This window comes from Paralichthys olivaceus, chromosome 22 (assembly GCF_024713975.1).
Source record: "Paralichthys olivaceus isolate ysfri-2021 chromosome 22, ASM2471397v2, whole genome shotgun sequence".
Taxonomy (NCBI): domain Eukaryota; kingdom Metazoa; phylum Chordata; class Actinopteri; order Pleuronectiformes; family Paralichthyidae; genus Paralichthys; species Paralichthys olivaceus.
In genome coordinates, this window is record NC_091114.1 from 7,608,217 (window position 1) to 7,627,798 (window position 19,582).

Sequence of the window (19,582 nt, forward strand, 5' to 3'; positions counted from 1 at the left end):
AATATCAAAGAAAAAAGACATTGAATGCAGTTACACTGATACTGTGTTGTTTTTCCAGGTGGTGAGCAGCCATGAGACCCAAGCCCAAGAGGACGACCCTCACACCATCAGGTTGGATTTCGAACCCTCGTTGTACCAGTGCTTCGAAAACTGTGGCTCCCTGAAACTGACCGTAGGCAGACACGGAGGTGACCCCGGAGTTACCGTCAAGGTGCGTGTGGAATGAATGAATGACAGTGTACGTATTAGGGAGATATGGAATGGGGCGCTATTCTTTTGCACTTTTATTCTGATCATACTTAATCAAATCATCTTCTCGCCTTGACACTCCGGTGTGATGCTGGTAAAGGGATAAAAGTGGGTGAGAGGTGAATAGAGGAGAACTGGGAGAAAAAACCTTAGAGAGTTTTGGATTCCAGCTTTTCTCTTGGTTTATCTCAAACAACACATCTTTCTGCAGAGCCTCATTGATCAGGATTTTAACAGCAGGCTGATACACTGAATAACATATTTTTCTTTAAGCCTCCCATGGACTGTGTCAGTGGAATGATAGCTGATCTGCTCACTATTGCTACAGGGGATTTGCTATCTCCTGTATTCCTCCCCTTGTATTCAAATGAAACTATGCTGCAACATCAGTGTTGTCTGTGGAGTTGCGCTGATGGCGTGGCCTGAATGTGGTGCCCTCTGAAGGCTCTAGCTGCCAAGTCAAGTGGCCTGTTTAGCCCTGGCACAGGCTCCTCAGGCGTGGTGTCAGAGCAGCGCTTTAAAGAGGAAGAAATGCTCCCAGCAGAATTACCCAACAAGGCAACATGAACTCAGTGGCCAACTTCTTGAACTGGGAAACATTTCCAACAATCTACCCACAATCACAGAATTGTTTTAATGCCCTCAAATGAAGGTCAAAGAAATAAACATAGTAATTTATCCTCTGTTAAAGTGAAATTCTAAAGAAGTGGTCCTACTAATTTAAACTAGTTTTTGGTAACTTGTAGTAATGGAAACAAGCTGTTCATACAACTCTGATAATAGTCATCTCTTAAGGGAAAGTTGCTGTACAGTATATATGCACATCCAGCAGACGCTCAGCAGCCCTAGCTTCAATTTGGATTCACCTGATGAATCTGCAATATTGTCTCTCCTTTAAACTTTGTTTTGCACTCCATGAACTCCTAAGGGAAAGATCTGTAGCTGCTAAATGTGCCTCTCCGTTAACTAACTAGTTTCTTATTCCATTGCCTGCTGCAGGGCAGGCAGTGCACTGTGGGGTTTTGGAGATATGTCACTGAAAACAGTTGTCTGCTGGAACTAACGTCTCAATATAAAGATGGAAAGCATGTGTACACTTCTTCCCACAAGCCAAAATATAAAGGATGTAAGTGTTGCCATATTGTACTGGTGATGTCTAACCAGAATCTGTGGATAGCGATCTGAGAGTCGAGCCAAAGCCAATTTTAATTCTTACAACACTTTTGAAAGCATTTTTTTGTAGTTTAAGTCATGTGCATTCATACATAGTATAGTAAATAGTAATTAGAGCAGATTATCCCAGAACAGAACAACTCGGTCTGTCATTTAAACACACAGTCATCGGTGGATCGGTGGATGTATCCATATCCACATCACTTTTAATGGAACAGTTTTTTTATTATAATCTTTTTACTTTTTAAATCATATGAAAATGTAACTTTGATATGTAATTTAAAATCACTCGACAATCCTTGTGATATATTTTAAATTCAATGGAGCCACGGTATACAGTAATACAGTAGTCTCAGAGATATCAGCCAGCTTAATGGCTGTATTCAAAATAAGTTTATAAGAGCTTTGTCCTTTATGCACATTTCATGAAGGGCTAAAAATCGAGTGGAGGCATGACGATGAGCACAATAGCAGCAATAACATTGAACGCAGATTCAGCTCTTTCTACAAACAGATTTTCTTTTCAAATGTTAAAAGAAAGAGGACAGAATGTGATGGCCCTTTCCTGACTAGAGGTAAAGTAGATATGTTTGTAAGGCTCTGTGTGCGGTGGAGGAGGGTAAACAACCAAGCAGATGGCGAGAGGACAGACAGGAGGAAGAGGATACAGGGAAAGTTTTGTTGTACTATCTTCAAAGTCATTATTATCAGACTGTATCTGACCACAGGGCTCGGTTTAATGAAGCTGTTTTTCTTGCTCTCTCTCTCACCCTCTGTTCCCATCTTCCCAAAATGCCTCTCCTCTATCTTTTTTCTCCTCTTTCCTTTGTGCTTATCTGGTCTTTTTAACACCTTTTAACTTTTCTGTTTCATCTTTGACGGCTCGTTTTTTCTTCCCATCTCTCTGCGTCGCTATCTCCCTCAGGTGGATTATCGCACAGAGGACGGTACAGCAAACGCAGGTTCAGATTATGAGTTCGCAGAGGGAACGCTGATGTTTAAGCCTGGGGAGACCCTCAAAGGTAAAAACAACACTGACAGCAACGAGTCATGGCATATTTTCAAAAAACATCTCACTGAGCCTGAAGCTCAAGTAGCAGTGGACAACTGCATATCTTTTACTGCTGGCCTTAACAAAAATATGATTTGAGGATGTATTGTTGAAATCAAATAACTAAACATTTATCTTACCAGAGATCACAGTCGGAGTGATTGATGACGACATCTTTGAGGAGGATGAGTATTTCTACGTCCACCTCAGTAACCCTCGATTGGTTGGTTATCCGGAGATCGGCACCGTCCCTCTGGACAACAGTGTCACCCCTAAAGCTGTGCTGGGCAACAACCACAGCGCCACAGTGACCATCTACGATGACGATCATGCAGGTAAGAATCATGTTAGAGGAAATTCCTCTAACTTAAATGGAATCATGACACAAACTTGAAATTGCTCGGCTGAGTAAAGAAATAATATTCAATGCCATTTTAAACTTAGCAGAGTATTTGCTTAAACTATAACTTTAATAACTTTCATTTGTAAAGTTGCCCTCATTACTTTATATTTAAATTTTAGATTTATATTGGCAAAACACAAAATTGTCAACAGAAGGTTGATGAAGTGATATTACAATTTTTTATAATTTAATAACATTACTATGGGGGGTATATAATGGATAAATAATTTGGCTTTCTTTGTGTTGCTTCAGCTTTGTGTCATATCCTCTTGGTTGTATCACTTTGCTACAGAATGTAGTCCCAGGACATCCACAAAAGGTATCACAGGAATGTTTAAAGAGTTCCAGCTCGCAATCCACTTTTTCATTTACAGGACTTTAATAACATCCAAAGAGAATGGAAGTGCGGGGAGGATGAGTGGGTGTTCACTTAATGCTTTTTATCTTTTATCTAGAGAGAGTGGGTGGTAATCTATTAGCCTCTCACTATATATACCATACACCTTGGAGTGCAAGCTGGTGATAGCAGCCTCATCTTCCAAATCTCTCCTGTGCTTTTCCCCAGGGAAGTAATGCATTCTCTCTCTTTCCTTCTTTCCCAGGTATCTTTACCTTTGAGAGCGCCAGTCAGAGGGTGAGCGAGAGTGTAGGTGTGATGGAGGTGAAGGTGCTCAGGACTTCAGGGGCCCGGGGCCTCGTAGCCGTCACCTATCGGACGCTGGATGGCACCGCCAAAGGAGGGGAGGACTACGAACTATCATCTGGCAAGCTGGAGTTTCAGAACGACGAGACGATGTGAGTACAGAGATGTTGTCAGTAGCTGTAGATATAAATCCAGAACGTGTTTGATTAAACTAAAGAAAGTTTTTTTTTGCATGATATCCCTAGTTGCTCTATAATGCACGTCTACACGGTACAAAACTCAATTCACCTTCAATTTAAAAATATGTTTTTTGTAATACTGAAAAACGTTTTTTTTTATTACAAATGATACAATCCCCTTTCTCTGTGCTACCTGTCTGATTCCCACCCGTTCAACAAACACCTTGTAGGTTGACAGAGCGTTTTAACATGAATTCACAGAGTAAATAGCTCAATTATGTAGAGAACAGTGTAATATTGCCACTCTACAAGATAGGCTACTCTGCATTCTCCTTCTTGCAAGCGCGTGTGCGTACACTTGCACACACTCACACACACGAAGGTGCTTTTGCATCCTTAGGCGCATGCATTTTTAATATGCTGATGTTAGCGGTGTTAAATTGACCAATACATAAAGTGGTCGGGAACGCAGTTTTACTCAATGCCTCCTGGGGCCCGTAAAGCAAGTGTTCTGTGTGCATGTGTGAGAGTGTGTGTGGAATTGTACATCTCTGTGCATGGGAATCAATTAAGAGTTTCAGAAGGTAAAAGTGAGGGTGTTCATGCAAAGTGAGGACATTTCACACTTCCTCAAGGGGCTGTCTGATTCACAAGGTTAAAGTCAGTGTTAGGACATGTGAACACTGTTAAGTGTTTTATTCTTATGACATGACGATGGTCGGCACATTTATGCCCGTGAGCATCCTTGCAAGTATAATGGTATAGATGTGTGTGTTATTGTGTATACATTATGTGCTTGGGGGTTTAGGGGAAGCAAATGTTGGCAAGGCTGTTCAAAAAGTTTGTTTCTGGCTCGCCCTCGGAGAAAGACTAAGAAGATGGAGTGTGTGTATAATCTTATACCGCAGTTCTTGTAAGAACCATTTTTTAGTTTTATGTGTTGATTGCAAGATTGTGTGAGTGTGGCATTAGGTTTAAGATAGATAGATAAATAGATAGACAGAGAGAAAGACAGATGGATAGATAAATAGAGAGATATGATACAATAGTTTACGATTCAATAGTAAGTACAAAAATACAAAATACACACTCTATGTGCAAGAGATGGGATTAGGTATATACTCTAGTTATGAACTTTGAACATTCTTTATGTCATTTAGGGTCCTCACAAGTAAAGCAGTATACCAGTGTGTGTCTGTGCCGTACAAAAATTCAGATAATGGCATCATGGACAAGAAGTTCTTCATCTGATACCAGCCAGCCTCTAGGTAGAAGTGTCATTACAAGGGCAGTGTGTCTGTGTGTGTGTGTGTGTGTGTGTGTGTGTGTGTGTGTGTGTGTAATCACGTACTACTCCTGATGAAATCACTGCTGCGAGTGAACAGTGAGGCCATGAGGGGTTGAGAACGGAGCGAGCAGGAGCTACAGTGGGAGGGAGGAGACGGGGAGATAAGATGAAGATATACTGCAGGATCAAGGCTGCCCTCAGGTACCGCAGTAAGAGTCCGCCGCTTATGTGTCACTACAGGAAACTAAATACAGGGCTGATGTGAGCGGAGTGGAGATTGCAGCCGATTAGATTAGCTGAAAGTGAAACTACTGTTGCAGCGTTAGCTACAAAAGGATTATGGAGATATTTTACCCCAAATGGAGTTAAGGTTTGTGGGTCGAGAGTAAACAATGAGATGGGACATGGACCAAACTGAAAAATGTCAAAGTACATGTGAAATACATTTTCTCAATGGTTTTCGGATGGTTTCCGTCTTGTTAAGGAGATAAGCGTCGCACACTGATGTCTACTCAAGTGTTCTTTTTCTGATTTGGTTTTAATTGAAAGACTGACTCATGATTGGTCGAGTGTGGGCGTAGTGGGAGGACCTCCCCACTGTGCACCTGTAACCTTTAGCAGTTTTTCCTGTTGTTTCCCTCCCCCTGTCCACCTTTTCTACAGTGCTCTGTTTGTCCCTTGTTCTTCATTCTCGTGTGAACTCCCCCTTTTCACACGTCAACTCTCATCTATGCTTATGCCTTTTCTTTTTAACCTTCTCTCCATCTTTTTACAGCCTGCCATGCTGTAGTATCATTTCACTCCATTCATCCATTACACCTTCAGATGTTTCCTCCCCCTTTTCCTCTTTGTACATTACACCCTTTCATCCTTCTCCTTGTCATCTCTATCCATCCATCCATCGATCCATCCATCCACTTTTGTTTCCCAAGAGGTCCAATCAGTTCCTGAATTAAGGCTTGAGGTGGATTACTACCTCTCTCATTATCAAATATCCCACAAGCTTTTTCCCCTCGTTTTTGCCTCATCTCTCTTCCCTCATGTCTCCAATGTCTCCCTCCACTCGTTCAGTCTGCACTCTCTCGTGAAATCTCTCCCCTCTTTATTTTTCTGTCTTGCTGCTCCTGCTTTGTGCTTTCTTTCTTTCTTTCTTCTCCCCTTCATCTCTTTCTCCTATCCCTCACATTTCAGTGGGTGTATATTTTTAGATTTTCTTCTGAGTTTTTATCATTCCTCTCCACTCCTCCCTAGCTCCCTCCTTTCTTCACCTTCTCCTTTACCCTCACCTCCCTGTCATCTCCTGTCTTTCCCCCTCCCTCACCCCTCGCTCCTGCAAACCCGTGACTGCTCTTCATTTGCATCTTCCTCCCTTCTGCCTGCCACCTTTTACTTATTTCCACAGACATTTCCTCACCCCTTTCCTCCCTTTTGCCTTTCTCTGCGTACCTTACACTTTTTCACCTTCTCCACCTTCTATTTCTCACCTCACCATCTTTCTCTGCACTTTCATCCCTCTCCTCATCATCTCCATCCATCCATCTCTGTCGAACTCTTTACTCAGACAGAAGGGACCTACTGCCAAGGTAATTTAGCTGGATCACAACCCAGACATAACTCAATGTCCACACACTCCCTACACTCAGTTCCGTCCCTCCTACAGTATGTCACTCATCCAGGATCCTTTCATTTATTACTTTTTGTCCATTAAAGCAACCCAATATTTTTCTGCCACTTGATTATTCTGTCTGTTGGAATTAACTTTTGGAACAATCTTTTTTAAAAGTGTGAGAAAACTGCAGCGTGGTGGTGGTTGGTGGGGGTAAGCCAAGTGATGCTGAACATTCTTGGAGAAAAGCTGAAAGTCACTGGAGCTTAACTGACAAGAGCTGAGGGGAGGAGAAGGAAGTGGAGAAGGAAAAGGACTCCTATAAATTCAGGGGTCAGAGATCCCGTTTCAGTGAAGTGCTACCTGTACATTTTTAAAGTTAATAGATGCTTCCCAAAAGCACCATAATGAAGATTCTCTTAAAGATTACATATTCTACTCATATTCAGGTTCATAATTGTAATTTGGTTTAATACCCTCTTTCATCAACTGTTCTTTGCTGCAGCTCCGCCTTTCAGCCTCTGTCAGAAATGTCTCTTTAAGGCCCCCCTCCCAATAGGGTCGAGTCACACATACACATGCATCAAAGTTCACCAAAGTTGAACTGCAGGTGAAGCCACCCAGTGATTTGCCTCTCCACAGGAAGCAAATGTTTTAATCGCCCCCTCTCACATATTGGAAGTGAACAGGATGTTAAGGTTAACAACTGATACATTAACCTGACGCTAAAGCCCAGTGTGCTCTGTCGTGATTGGTCAGCCGGTTCCAGTGCATGTCGGATATGTCGCCATCCACTATTGCTTTACCAGGTTTCGTGAGGGGGCATTAGGTTAGATAAGATTAGTGGCTATGCATTATGCAATTGTGGTGCATTTAAGGACAAAAAAAACTATAATACATTAGAGGACAGAATGAAATTGAAATAGCTTAATATGTCTCCTTTAGAGGTAGATGGATGAGTGCCTCCCACCAAATTGTGAGTTTTAGAGCCTAAGTAGTCCAGAATTTGCAGACAGCAAACCAAATGTTTTATTAAAGCTTTCATTGTTTGTTATTCATATTTCTAAATCCATTATCCTCGGCACCACAGACAGCTGACGTCAAGAGGGTCTCAACTCCTTTAGGTAACTAAGATTAAAAGCATTGAGAAACATATAACACTGCTTGTTAAGCAGCACGCAGCCCCGTCCGTCAAATTACAGGGAAAGTAGTGCAGGTATGTTGAAAATAAGTGAGCCTTAAAACGTGGATAGAATTGGACATCCCAATTCCCAGAGATAAATGATTTTTTCAACAAGCTAGGGACAGAGTCGAGGAGGAGGATAAGCGAGGGATTTGTAAAGCGAAGGATAAGAATCGGAGGGAAAACATATATGTGTGTGTGGGTGCTTGTGCGTGTAGAAGCCAAAGGCAAAGTGAGCAGTGTGTGTTGTATACTAAGTGTGTGTGTGACACAGAGAGAGAGGCTCAGCAGGACCAGTTTATTCTTAGCCTTTGTCTGACCTGAAAGTCAGAGTCACAGCCAAGACACAGACAGTTAGGTGTGTGCGTGCGTGCGTGTGTGTGTGTGTGTGTGTGTGTGTGTGCGTGGCTCTCTCCCCTGGCTGCTCATTACAAATTTCAAACAGGTGTGCATGTATAAGTGTGTGCATGCACTCCCTACATTGCAAACCATCTCCAGCTTTTTGGATGTTTTTGAAGAAGTGATGCTGCATTTAACCTTTACTATGTGTCCCTAATTGAACTTGAGGATAAACCATGCTGACCAAGAGTGTTGCAATAACTATTAATGTTGGCGACTTTACATTGTAGCCAAGGGGTTGCAAAACTGCGCTGGCCAAAATGCCAAAATCGAGGCTTCAAATGGCTGACGCATGGGTTTCCACTTGCTCAGATACAGCCCCATCCACACATGGCAAGCTGTGCCTAGTGATGGTTGCTAAGCAGTATGAATGCTCAACTATAGAGAAATCTCATGCAATGCAAACAACAACACAGTTCAGTAGGCAACCCTCAGTGAGACAGACTCTGTAATAATGTTTTCTGATGTAGGGGGTATTATCTACTGTTGTTGTAATCCCAGCATCCTGCCACGTTGTGTTATGTTAATGAAGCCCACACAAAGCATTATTGTTTTTGACACCGCTGTCAGAGGAGCTGCGATTGTACATCAGCTGCTGGTGAAGAAAAAGTCAACTCGTAGGGTTTAAAGAGCCCATTCTCTCTCTGGTGAGAGGTTTCTTGGAATTAAGAGAGAGACGGAGGAAATACAAGGAAAGTGAGAGTGTGAGCCTGTGTGTGTGAGCGTGCATGGGTGTGTGCGTGCGTGTCGCGCTGCTTGTAAAGTGTTTGATATTTGCAACCTGTTTCTCCGTCTGTCACCAGAGTAGGGTGACTAACCCAAAGCTGTTCCCAAAATAAAACATTCTTTGAACTCCAAATCCCCCAAGAGCCGAGCACTGTACGTGTGTGTGACACCGTGTGTGCAAGTGTGTGTCTTTCGGTGCGTGTACGTATAGATGCATTAGTGTGTGTGCTTTCCACAATTTTCATTTTCGAATTTCTCAAATGTCTAACTCCACTAACCACTTCTCCATCCTCCAATACAGCATGTGTGCATGTTGCTCATATCTTAACGTTGCAGCGGCCAGTTTAGGTATGACACATTTATTTTCCTGTCACATGGAGGATCACATCGTTAAATCCTACACATCATTCCTGTTTTACAGTCTAGAGCTGCAGCACCTGAAGCTTCGACATTCAGTAGGAACATAGTTTTTCATTGAGCTTTTCAGGACTTTGCCGTAGAATCTCCTCCTCTGATGTCTTCCTGTCTCTCCTACACACCCCACATCCTTTCAGGTTCAGAAAACGCAGCCTGCTAATGGGCAGATAAACACTTTCAACTTCCCTCGCTTTCTCTGTCTCCCTCCATTTTTCACCCCTTCTCTTCGTTCCACTGCAGAGCGTCAGGATTCCTCCATCTCTGTATGGATGACAGGGTTTTCTTTTTCCGTTCTTCTCTCCGTTTGTTGCCTTAGCAACTTTTGATCCCTCCGCACCATTGTAGGCGCAACAAAGAGGAGACGACAGAGAGGGACGGGAAAATAGGAAGAAAGATAAAGAATCAAAGAGAATAATTACAAGAGTAGAAAAGGGAGCTTAGTTGTTGTGTTTGATTTGTGCTTTTCTTCTACAGATTTGTTTTCTGCTGCCATGTGTCCGTGCTGAAAGTTTAAATATTGAGATCCATATTTTATACCAAACATTTTTCCTCCTCTCTCGTTTTCTCTTATTTTTTTTATTCTGTAACATTTCTATTCAGACCCAAAAAACATCTGCTACTGTGTGTTTGTGCGTGGGTACAGGTCTATTTTTTGTTCTTTCATTTTTAAAGGAAAACATTCATTGGACAAATGGATTATGAATAGAAGATGAGACAATGCCTGGCAGAGAGAAAGAGATAAGGATGGAAAAGAAAGAAAAAAATAATTTTGTGCTCTTCTCTCCCTCCCTGCCCGGCCTCGTTTCTCCTCTTTTCTCTCTCCTCAACCCTCTCCCCCTTCTCTTCATCTCCTCTAATGTCGGAGCAGTCAAATTTAAGTAGCTTAAGTCAACATCTTTAACAACTTTAGAAGCTTTTCTGTGTGTGTGTGTGTGTGTGTGTGTGTGTGTGTGTGTGTGTGTGTGTTGTTCTCTAGATGTGTATTAAAATCACACACACACAGACACACACATACACAGCACCTCTGGCTTCTTCTAAACACAATTTTTACCCATTTTTAATCCCTGCTTCTGGCTCCTCTCTGCTTTTGTCTTGCATTGTTGCCGTTTTAGAAGTCTATTGATTTGTGCGTCTAAGATGAAGCCAGCGACCTGACACTTAAAGTTGCAGTTAAGGATTTATTGCTGTGGTTTAGATAGGGGTATTGAAAGGTAGAGTTGTCACTATGCATGAATACAAAACAGCTGTAACCCTGCTGCCTCTGCCTCTCTGCTCTTTTTTCCTCCCTTGTTGTTGTTTCCTCCCTCCCTCCATGCCTCTGTTTCTTTGTCACACAATTCTGCCATTTAGCATCCCTGTCACTCCCTGTTTCTGTTCTCCTCCAGCCTTTCCGCGTCTTCTCTTTTTGTACTTCTTATAGCCCTGTGTTTGTTTTCTTAGCCCTGCAGTCCCAGTAATTTTCTCTGCCAAGCATGCACACACTTGCACAAATACACCCTATGGTCAGAGCTCCATGGCCACACCACGACACACACAGAAGCACACGCACACTCTTGCCGGCATATCCCTGTGATCAAACCCCTGTAGGCTGCAACACACACCCTGTAATCACGGCTCAGAGACCCACCCTGAGCTGCAGCAACAGGCTGCTGGTCCTCTGCCCTTCCATGCCCATGATTAGAGCCTCAACAAGGGAGAGAGATACCCACTATACCCCCCCTGCTACACCCTCCTTCCCTGGGGCCTCCCTGTTCAGCTGGCCCACCCTGCCACACTGAGACCACATTAAAAGGCCTCAGTGCTGGGTTCATTGACCAAAGAGGTGCAGTGGAAGCTTCAGGGTGGGTCAGCCTGGGTGCCGCTCTTTCATTTATTTTGTCTGACCGCAAGTTTTAAAACGCTCTTTCACCAGACTGACTGAATCAGCTACTGTGAAGAGTTGCACGCAGAGCATGGTGGTGCTTTTATAAATTCATTTATTACCCTGTGATTATTCCCGTTAGAAAATGTACCACTTTTTTGCAGCGACTGGCCTCAGCTTCACACCAGCGCTCTTGTTTTTGAAAGAAAACTAGGTTTCCCATAAATCCAATGTTCGGTCTGTGTGAGAGGATAAACATGTGGGTTGTGGTTTTTAAATTAGTTCGTCACTGCTTCCACCATCTGCCATTGAAAAGGGCTCAAAGCATGTAAAGAACAGCACCCTCTTTCTTCTCCGTCTCTTAATGCAGTCCATGAGGTAGACAGTTTTCTCCCCCAATTTCAGATTTGTATTCAGAAAAATGTAACCTGATAGGACAGATGTCTGACTCAGTGTTTTAATTCATGTCGTTGGAAAGACAAACCCTTAATATTTTATCTTAAATGTTTGTGTCAAACTTGAACAAACTTCTAACACACACACACACAATATTCTGTCGATCAACTAATTGTTTTAGCTTAAAGTTCCAACTGTTTTATTCACATTTGACTCGATTTCACGTGCTGAAGAAATTTGCCAACTAAAGCCACTTTTCCATTTCACTCCTGTTCCATTGATCCTCTTTGCTGACATATTGTATGCATGGCCTTATATTACTCAACTACCCCCCCTCTAATTGGTCAGAGGGCCTTTTCCAATTTACTTAGAGCAGTATCCTCTGTTTGTGCATGATTGGATTCTGCTCTAGTGTCAAACTAATGAAGTGAAGTGAGGTGATGATGACGCCTCAAACTCAGTTTACAACACATCAGAAGTGGTGAATGTTATCTGAGTAGCAAGTGCAATCAGATAATGAGCGTTAAGATATCAGCTTTTTATTTATTTAATTTGAAAAGAAAAGGTGTTGGATATTAATGATTTGCTATATGTTGTCTCTAAAAGCAGGTATATGCTGATTGTAGGTGGTGACAATAACAATGCTCAATCAAGTCTCTCAATCACATTGATTTTATTCCTTAGCTACATTTTGGCATTTCAATAACTGTGCAGCGATCATCAACGTCAGTCGTGATTCACTGATTTAGGGATCGCTCGATATTTGTCCTCATTGCAAATTTGCATGTTGAAGTGAATTATTTGAATCACCACAACCCTGCTGTATTAGCTCAGTTTTGAGCTCTATCACGCTGCTAATGTCCCACAGAGGATATATAGGTTAGTAAGAGCTTACATCAGCCGAGTGGAGACCCACCCAGAAGCAGCTATGACCTGTTAGGGGTCTCGGCCCAGAGATTGAGAAACTCAACTGACATGATGAATGCACGCTGCCGTGGAAGAGTGATGAGCCAGTTCTTGACTGCACTAGCTCAGGGTAATCTGGTATGATACACACACACACACACACACACACACACACACACTCATGTCAGAGTGATTAAATCAGTAATAGCTTGCGGAGGAGACATTGTGACTTACACAAGCTCTCCATCTCAACTCACATCTCTCACTCTCTCTCTCTGTACTCTTTCCAGTAGAGTCTTCTTCTTCTTCTTCTGCCCTGATCTCCCTCCCTCATTCCTCAACATCCATCTGCCTATCACTTCATCCTTCCTCTCCTTTATTAATATCTGTTGATACCTTTTCTGTCTCCCTCTTCCTTTTTTTAGGAGGATATATCATCCCTTACAGTCACCGTCTTATTGTTCACCGATCCGCTCCTTCTCACCTCCTCTGCTGTTTCCTCCACTGCATCACTGCTTCAGACCACTTTATCATTTACCCACCATCTTCATCATCCTTCACTTTATCGTTTCTTTATATGTTTTGTGTATTTCTGTGAGTGAAGAAGTTTGAATAATGTGTGTTAGTGAGTAAGGGGAGGAATTAAGATAGTTTGTCCTGCACATTGTAAAGGTCAACTCTGGGATGACTTTAAATACACACACCTGTTCTGTGTGTGCATGGGTGCACAGGTTGTGATTATTGATTTCTTTAGTGTGCCGTAAATGCATTGCCAATAAAGCTGAGTGTAGAGACGACTTTCATTTCTAAAGGTCTTTAAATAGAAATGCTGTAAAGGGGAGAATGGCAGGTGAAGCGTAAACTGGGGAGAGAGATGCATGAAAGGGAAAGAAAGACATTAACAAATATGCAGCTTGGTGTGGTCTGAAGGGTGAAGATTTTTCTAAGTGCCTATATGAAGGAACCACACAGATTTGGAGGAATCGTTGGTAGTCGTTGACTGTAAGGTTATCGTTGGTTGACTCTGAAAGGGGCTTTGTAGTTTCTCAAGAAAAAATTATTTGTAATATAACCACTTTTTTATCATTAAATTAACTTGATTGTCTTCAATATGGTCCTAATACTAAACATGTTGTTGAGTCCAACAAGTATAAAATATTTTGTGGGGTCAATAGCATTAAGTTTTGTGAATTATGTAATGTATATTACATGACCACTTGATGCACAGTGATAATTTTTTGTGGTTCACTCACTCTTGTCACCCTGATGGTCTGTGAAAAAAAACCCTCCAAGTTATAAACACACTAGTGCAGGTGTTGTGGGTGATGCAAGAAAAAAAGCTGGCTGAAGGGGACACAGGAGGAGAGTGAAGGTGTCAGAGGAAGATGAATAGGTCTGGGAACAGTCAGTAAATGAAAATGGAGAGAGAGAGAGAGAGAAAGACAAATGGACAATAGAGTGGGGGTGAGACAGAAAGACAGACAGAGGCAGAGTCAGGGGAAACAGAGTCAAATTAACCACTGGGAGAAAAAACAAGAAGCGGAAGAAAGGGCAGGTGGAGAGCGGTGGAGAGCGGTGGAGAGCAAGAACAGGAGCAAATAATGGCAGGAGGGGGCGAATTAAAACAAATGGGGCAGGTGGACAAATGGAAGAAACAATGGAGGAAGAGAACGGCTCATATTTGGTGAGGCAAAGCATTGGTACCCTGGGTGGTGAATGGAGGGATGAGACGAGGGAGAGAGAGAAATGAGAAACGAGTGGAGGAAGATTGAGGGGCGGGAAGTAGAGGGGTGGTAATTTTGACTGTGGCAGGGGCAGTGAAAGAATTAGGGTGTGTGCATGCGAATGAGTGAAAGCCTTTGGCAGTCTGCCACATGCGGCCTTGGCAGCGGTTGGCATGACGATATATATATATCCCACTGCTTAAAGGCTCTCACCTTGATCTACTGTCAGTCAATCAAACCAAGGTGCCATTATGCACAAAGCAGATTGTCTATAGTTGTGAGGACCACAGCTAATTTTATTCATTCTCTCAAACTCCTGCAAAGCATTGAACTTTAATTTAAATCCTAGTCGATCAAGACTGGTTCCTGCTGGTCAAAGTGGGATACTGGCCCATGGCCCAAAGCTCCAGGCTTATGTGAATATCTAGTGATCTGTGCTAATTTAATTGAAAGCTTGTTCAAATATCTTAAAAGAATTACGTGTAGCATATTCTTAACTATTCCTGAAGTTATCCGGAAGTGCTGCTTGTGAGAAAACAAATGTCAGTCAGTTTCTCAGCATGTTTTTTTCAACATTTCTTGTCAGCCCCCATTCAAATTTCAAGAAAATGTCCAAATGAGCCCAATTGTAAAATCAACAATGAAAGCAAGGAAGTACGCAAGTTTCTAATTCGTAAAAGATGCAAAACTGTATATCACCTGATTTCCGGATCCTAATGCTTGTAGTAATGTTGTCAATAAAAAAATAAATATTACGGCTTTGTCAGTCGTTTCTTCTCACACCATCCTTTTGTAATTTAAACAGTGTGTCCTGCATTATGCTTCCTCTACCCAGGCACCACCCCTTGTCTGAATGTTCTTGTTATTTTCCTTATGTTATAAATGAGTCGGACCCAGATATTCTCCTGCTGCGATTTATATGTGACATACAAGCTCTGGAAAGTGTCTGGACCAAATTTTCTGGATATTTTCCATTTTTTTATGTCTTACAATTTTAAAGCCTTACAGATTTATTAAGGGGGAGCAGAAGAAGAAAACTAAATGTCCTAATGTCTGCTACAAACAGTACAGAAGCTTATGGACCAGGTTTTGTCTGTGCGTTTCGACATTCTTCAAACAGCTTGGATCTGCGTGGCAGCCCCTTATTTGACAAGAACATAAATATCTGATGACAATTGTTAAAACATACATGAGAACAGACGAGACAGGAGAGAAGACGAAACAGAGCGAGAGGAGGGGGGATCAAAAAGAATGTGTGCTTGTCAATCATTTATCTGTCTTTGTCTGTTTGTCCTCAACACTGCTTGTTTTCCACCCATGAGGAAGAAAGAAAGAAAGGAGGACTATGGAGTGCTTACGATAAAATGTGTTTTCTCTTAGTTTTTTCTAATTTTTTACGCATTCTCTGTAGCCTCTACTTTCTTTGAAATATTTCCCCCCCCCCTGCACTTTCCTCGCTCTAATCTCTTCATCTGTTCATACCTATCAACTAATCCACTCTTCATCTTTACATTCACTGGATTGCCTCTGTTATATTTCCATATTGTTTGTCTCAATTTCCATTTTTGTTTTCTCTCCTGAACCCCTCTTTCTCTTCCTCTCTTTTCACATTTCCATCCATCCACATCTCTGTGCATCTCAGCGCCCGGTAATAAAAAAAGAAACTAACGGTAATGTATAATTGAACACCACTGAAAGGGTTTGTGGCAGGCGGATGAGCGGAACCGACATCCGTTAACGTTTGAACAACATTATGACCATTGTGCATCTTGTTCATCGCCATGGCAAGAGCCAAATGATGGGGTAAAGTTGAAACGCTGTCAAGTGAAATAGTTGGGGATTAATGATGTTGTTGTGAAGTAAGATTTAGTCCAGTTTTATTGTCAAATTGATGTTTTTTTATTAAACTCTGACAATTTATTTTACAAATATAGAATCTTAAATTTTAGTTCACTTATGACAAGCAACAGTATTTGTTCCTGTTCAGGTGAAGGTTTCCCGCCTTATTCTCAGATCGTACCATGTTCCACGACTGAACTGTTCACCGCTTCCTCCTTGGAAGGAGACAAAATGGCTGTCAACACAAGCTGTTACATAAACCATTACATAAAGTCAAAGTGTTCAGTCAAAACCCCCTGACCCATGATGAGCGAGCCGCATCAAAAAGACTCTCAGCTGATTTGCGGATTCATGCGCTCTCGTGAAAGTCAGTGAGCGAATCCCTTCGGACGCAAAGGCATGCAGTGATTCTCCCTGCCCAAAACACCGTGATATCCCTGGGATCCTAATACTTTCCTCTCTCGGAGGGAAAAGTGCCATGTAGAAGTGGCAGGATTGTGGGTCTGTATGATTGAAGTCGTGAGCCTCAAATGTTGAGCCGCACCGGGCCTTCATTCCTGACTCCCCACACTGCGAGCGTGAAATTCCGCTTTTTTCCCCCATGAATAGAATATGAAAAGTGTAAATGAATGTGTTTCTGTGCTTCCTTTGAAAACTGCTAAGTGCAGTCTTTTCCTCATGAGACCCTCCCCAAGTAACATCACATTCATACAGAGGCAAAACGAGTGGTGGTGGGGGGGGGGGGGCAGCATTCTCAATTAGGCCACAGAAATCAGCAGATTCGAGCTGCCTCTTTTACTTTCCCGATCAAAATGTGGCACCAGAACTAACCCAAATATTTATAGACTCTATGTCATATGTTTATGTCTCCTGCATCACCCAGTACCCATTCTTGCAAATGGGGCGTATTTGAATTAGAATGAATAGAGCGAGAGTAGCTGTGGGGGAGAGATCTTGATCAAAGAGGATATAAATGTGTGTTTTTGCGCACACACGGTCTTACACACTCACGTGCAGATTGCGTGCTATGCTGCGTGTGTAATGTACATTATATGTACACTGTGCGTCAGTTCCTATCGGTTCCACTCTCCTTTTAACCCGATGGGAGAAGTCACTGTAATGCTTATTCTTTGCTTTCTCAACCTCCATCTTTTGCATCAACCCTCATCAGTACGCCCATTTCTCGCCAAAACCAGAGTTTCTCCATCTTCTCGTTATTTCCGTTCCACACATAATCCCATTTTTCCTCTTTCCTCCCCCTTCTCCTATCTCTTCCCCCTTCCTCCTTTTTTTTATCCCATTACTTCTTTCGTAACCCATGTCATTTTCTCTGCCGCTCGTCTTCTTTATCTGAGCCTCTCATTTCTTACCCTTCATTTCTCTTCCCTGTTTTGCTCTGGCCATTTCTTGCTACCATTTCTTCATCATCCTCTCCTACATCCCCCCTTTTCTCTCTCCTCTATCCCAGTGGAAAACAGCGCAGTAGCTCCTCTGGATTACAGTACATCATGCAGATTGGTGTGCGTGCATGTGTGTGTGGTAATATGCATGTGATTTCTGACATTGCTTAATCCTGCACAACCTCATACAGAGAGGAAGGCATTAGCATGCACACACTTTGTATCCAAGGCTGATCCGAAGACACACATGTACGATATATGAGGTGTAGAAGTGGTCAATGATACTCAGTGTTTACCTGTCTCAATGGTTTCCATGCCAACCATACAGCTCCCTAACTTTCTAACAAGCTCCCTCTCATCCCCTCATCCTCTCATCCTCTCATCCCCTTATCCTTTCATCCCCTCATCCCCTCATCCTCTCATCCCCTTATCCCCTTATCCCCTCATCCTCTCATCCTTTCATCCCCTCATCCCCTTATCCCCTCATCCTCTCATCCTTTCATCCCCTCATCCCCTTATCCCCTCGTCCTCTCATCCGCTCATCCCGACAACAGAGAGTCAAGTTCGCAAAGGAACTTCCTCCAAGTCACACATTTTGTTGGTCAGAGTGAAGCTGGATTTATGTTCTCCATCAAGGTGTTGCTGTTCTGTTAGAGCCTCTTATGCATCTACTGGATTACAGCTCAGCGCAGGGTTTCACACACTAATTGTCTTTTCATACCGGAGATGACTGTTTCATATATTTTTAGGTCATGTTGAGCATTCAAACTCTCATGAGCATTGTTCCTCACAGTGGCTTTGCTGGAAGATATTTACATGACAAATAACATTAACATTGCGTGCAATTTTTCTAAAACACAAATTAAGCAAAGCAGCAGTCTACTGGCTTAATGGTTTCTTGTCTGTATTTTTCAGACTGCTTTAACCAGTTATCACTTGTTGACAAAGTTCTATTCAGAAACCTATTGGTTTACCTCTGCACCATTTAGAACAAGTTGAAAACACCCACTGAAATACTGGCAAGAACATAGATTTAAGTTTTAAAAAATGTGATATTAAGTTTCATGAAATCTTCAGTTCACTAGGTCCAATTTTCCTGTTGTGTCTGGAGCTGTCAATCACATGGCATCGTCCTCCCCAGTGGATGGGGTCACGTCATTTTGCTCCAACTTTGGTCTCTTGTGTAAAAGCAGCTGGCTCATCAATGATCCTCAGATGATTTTGCTGATTGATGACATATTTCTTGACTTCCATGTCATGTTCTGTCATTTCAGTTTTGATTGTCTGTGTACATCAATCAGATTTTTGCAGCCAAGTGCCCCCTATCTGCTCCATTCAAACAAACACCAGCTGTGCTAAGCCGTTTTCAGGCATGAAGTCTGGAAAATGTCAGCAACATTTGTTCCAGACATTTTCTGGAGTTTGCCTTTCATATATAAAGAACGCAACCTGGTGGAGAAGCAAAAAGTGTCATTCGTTTGTTTTTTAACTGAGGGTCACCTTTACCCCTGAATATATTGAATTTTCTGTGTGAGAGGCAGGAGAACTCTTTATCTTTTGTTCTTCTACTCACACCTCTACAGCATTTTCTTGCTCACTTCATATCCCGGCCACTTCCTCATCTTCCTTTTGTTCTTATTCTCTTACCCATTCTCTGTCACATCCTAATCCTCCTATTTCCATATCTCGCTCTCTCTTCTTCTGCCTCAAATCATCTCCTGCACCTACCCATCTCTGTCTCCCACACACACACACCAGAGACACAACTTTATTAGTCACCACAGCAGGAGACCACTTAGCACGAGTGTGTTTGTGGGTGACACAGAGTGTGTGTTTGGTGGAGTTTCTCATTTTGAGTTCCATGATATGATTAAGAGGGCTAATATCTCTCCTCTTAAGAGCTTTATATCTCGCTCGCTCTCTCTGTTGGCCTCCCTCAAATTGTTTTGTGTGTCGCCTCCGCTTAGACGAGAAGAGCTGAGTGAAGGATTTCTTTCAGCCTACCTGCTCCTTCTGAAGTGTGTGTGTGGGCATATGTGTGCGACAAAGACAGAAAAAAATCAAATTTTTCTTTATTTTCATATTTGATCTTAATATTGTAATTTTGCCAATTTCCACTTCATATAATCTCTAAATACT

General features: G+C 42.3%; 1 protein-coding gene across 4 annotated transcripts in view; it reads left to right on the forward strand.

Annotated features, from left to right (window-relative positions):
* The window catches only part of slc8a4b (solute carrier family 8 member 4b), a 99,270-nt gene that overhangs the window by 61,461 nt on the left and 18,227 nt on the right, over positions 1-19,582 (forward strand). For all 4 annotated transcript variants that reach the window (XM_069518202.1, XM_069518203.1, XM_020095652.2 and 1 more), the window contains 4 exons: positions 59-211; positions 2,348-2,444; positions 2,617-2,808; positions 3,479-3,671. In XM_069518202.1, the coding sequence (XP_069374303.1) occupies positions 59-211; positions 2,348-2,444; positions 2,617-2,808; positions 3,479-3,671 (635 nt within the window). The remainder of the gene's footprint in view (positions 1-58; positions 212-2,347; positions 2,445-2,616; positions 2,809-3,478; positions 3,672-19,582) is intronic.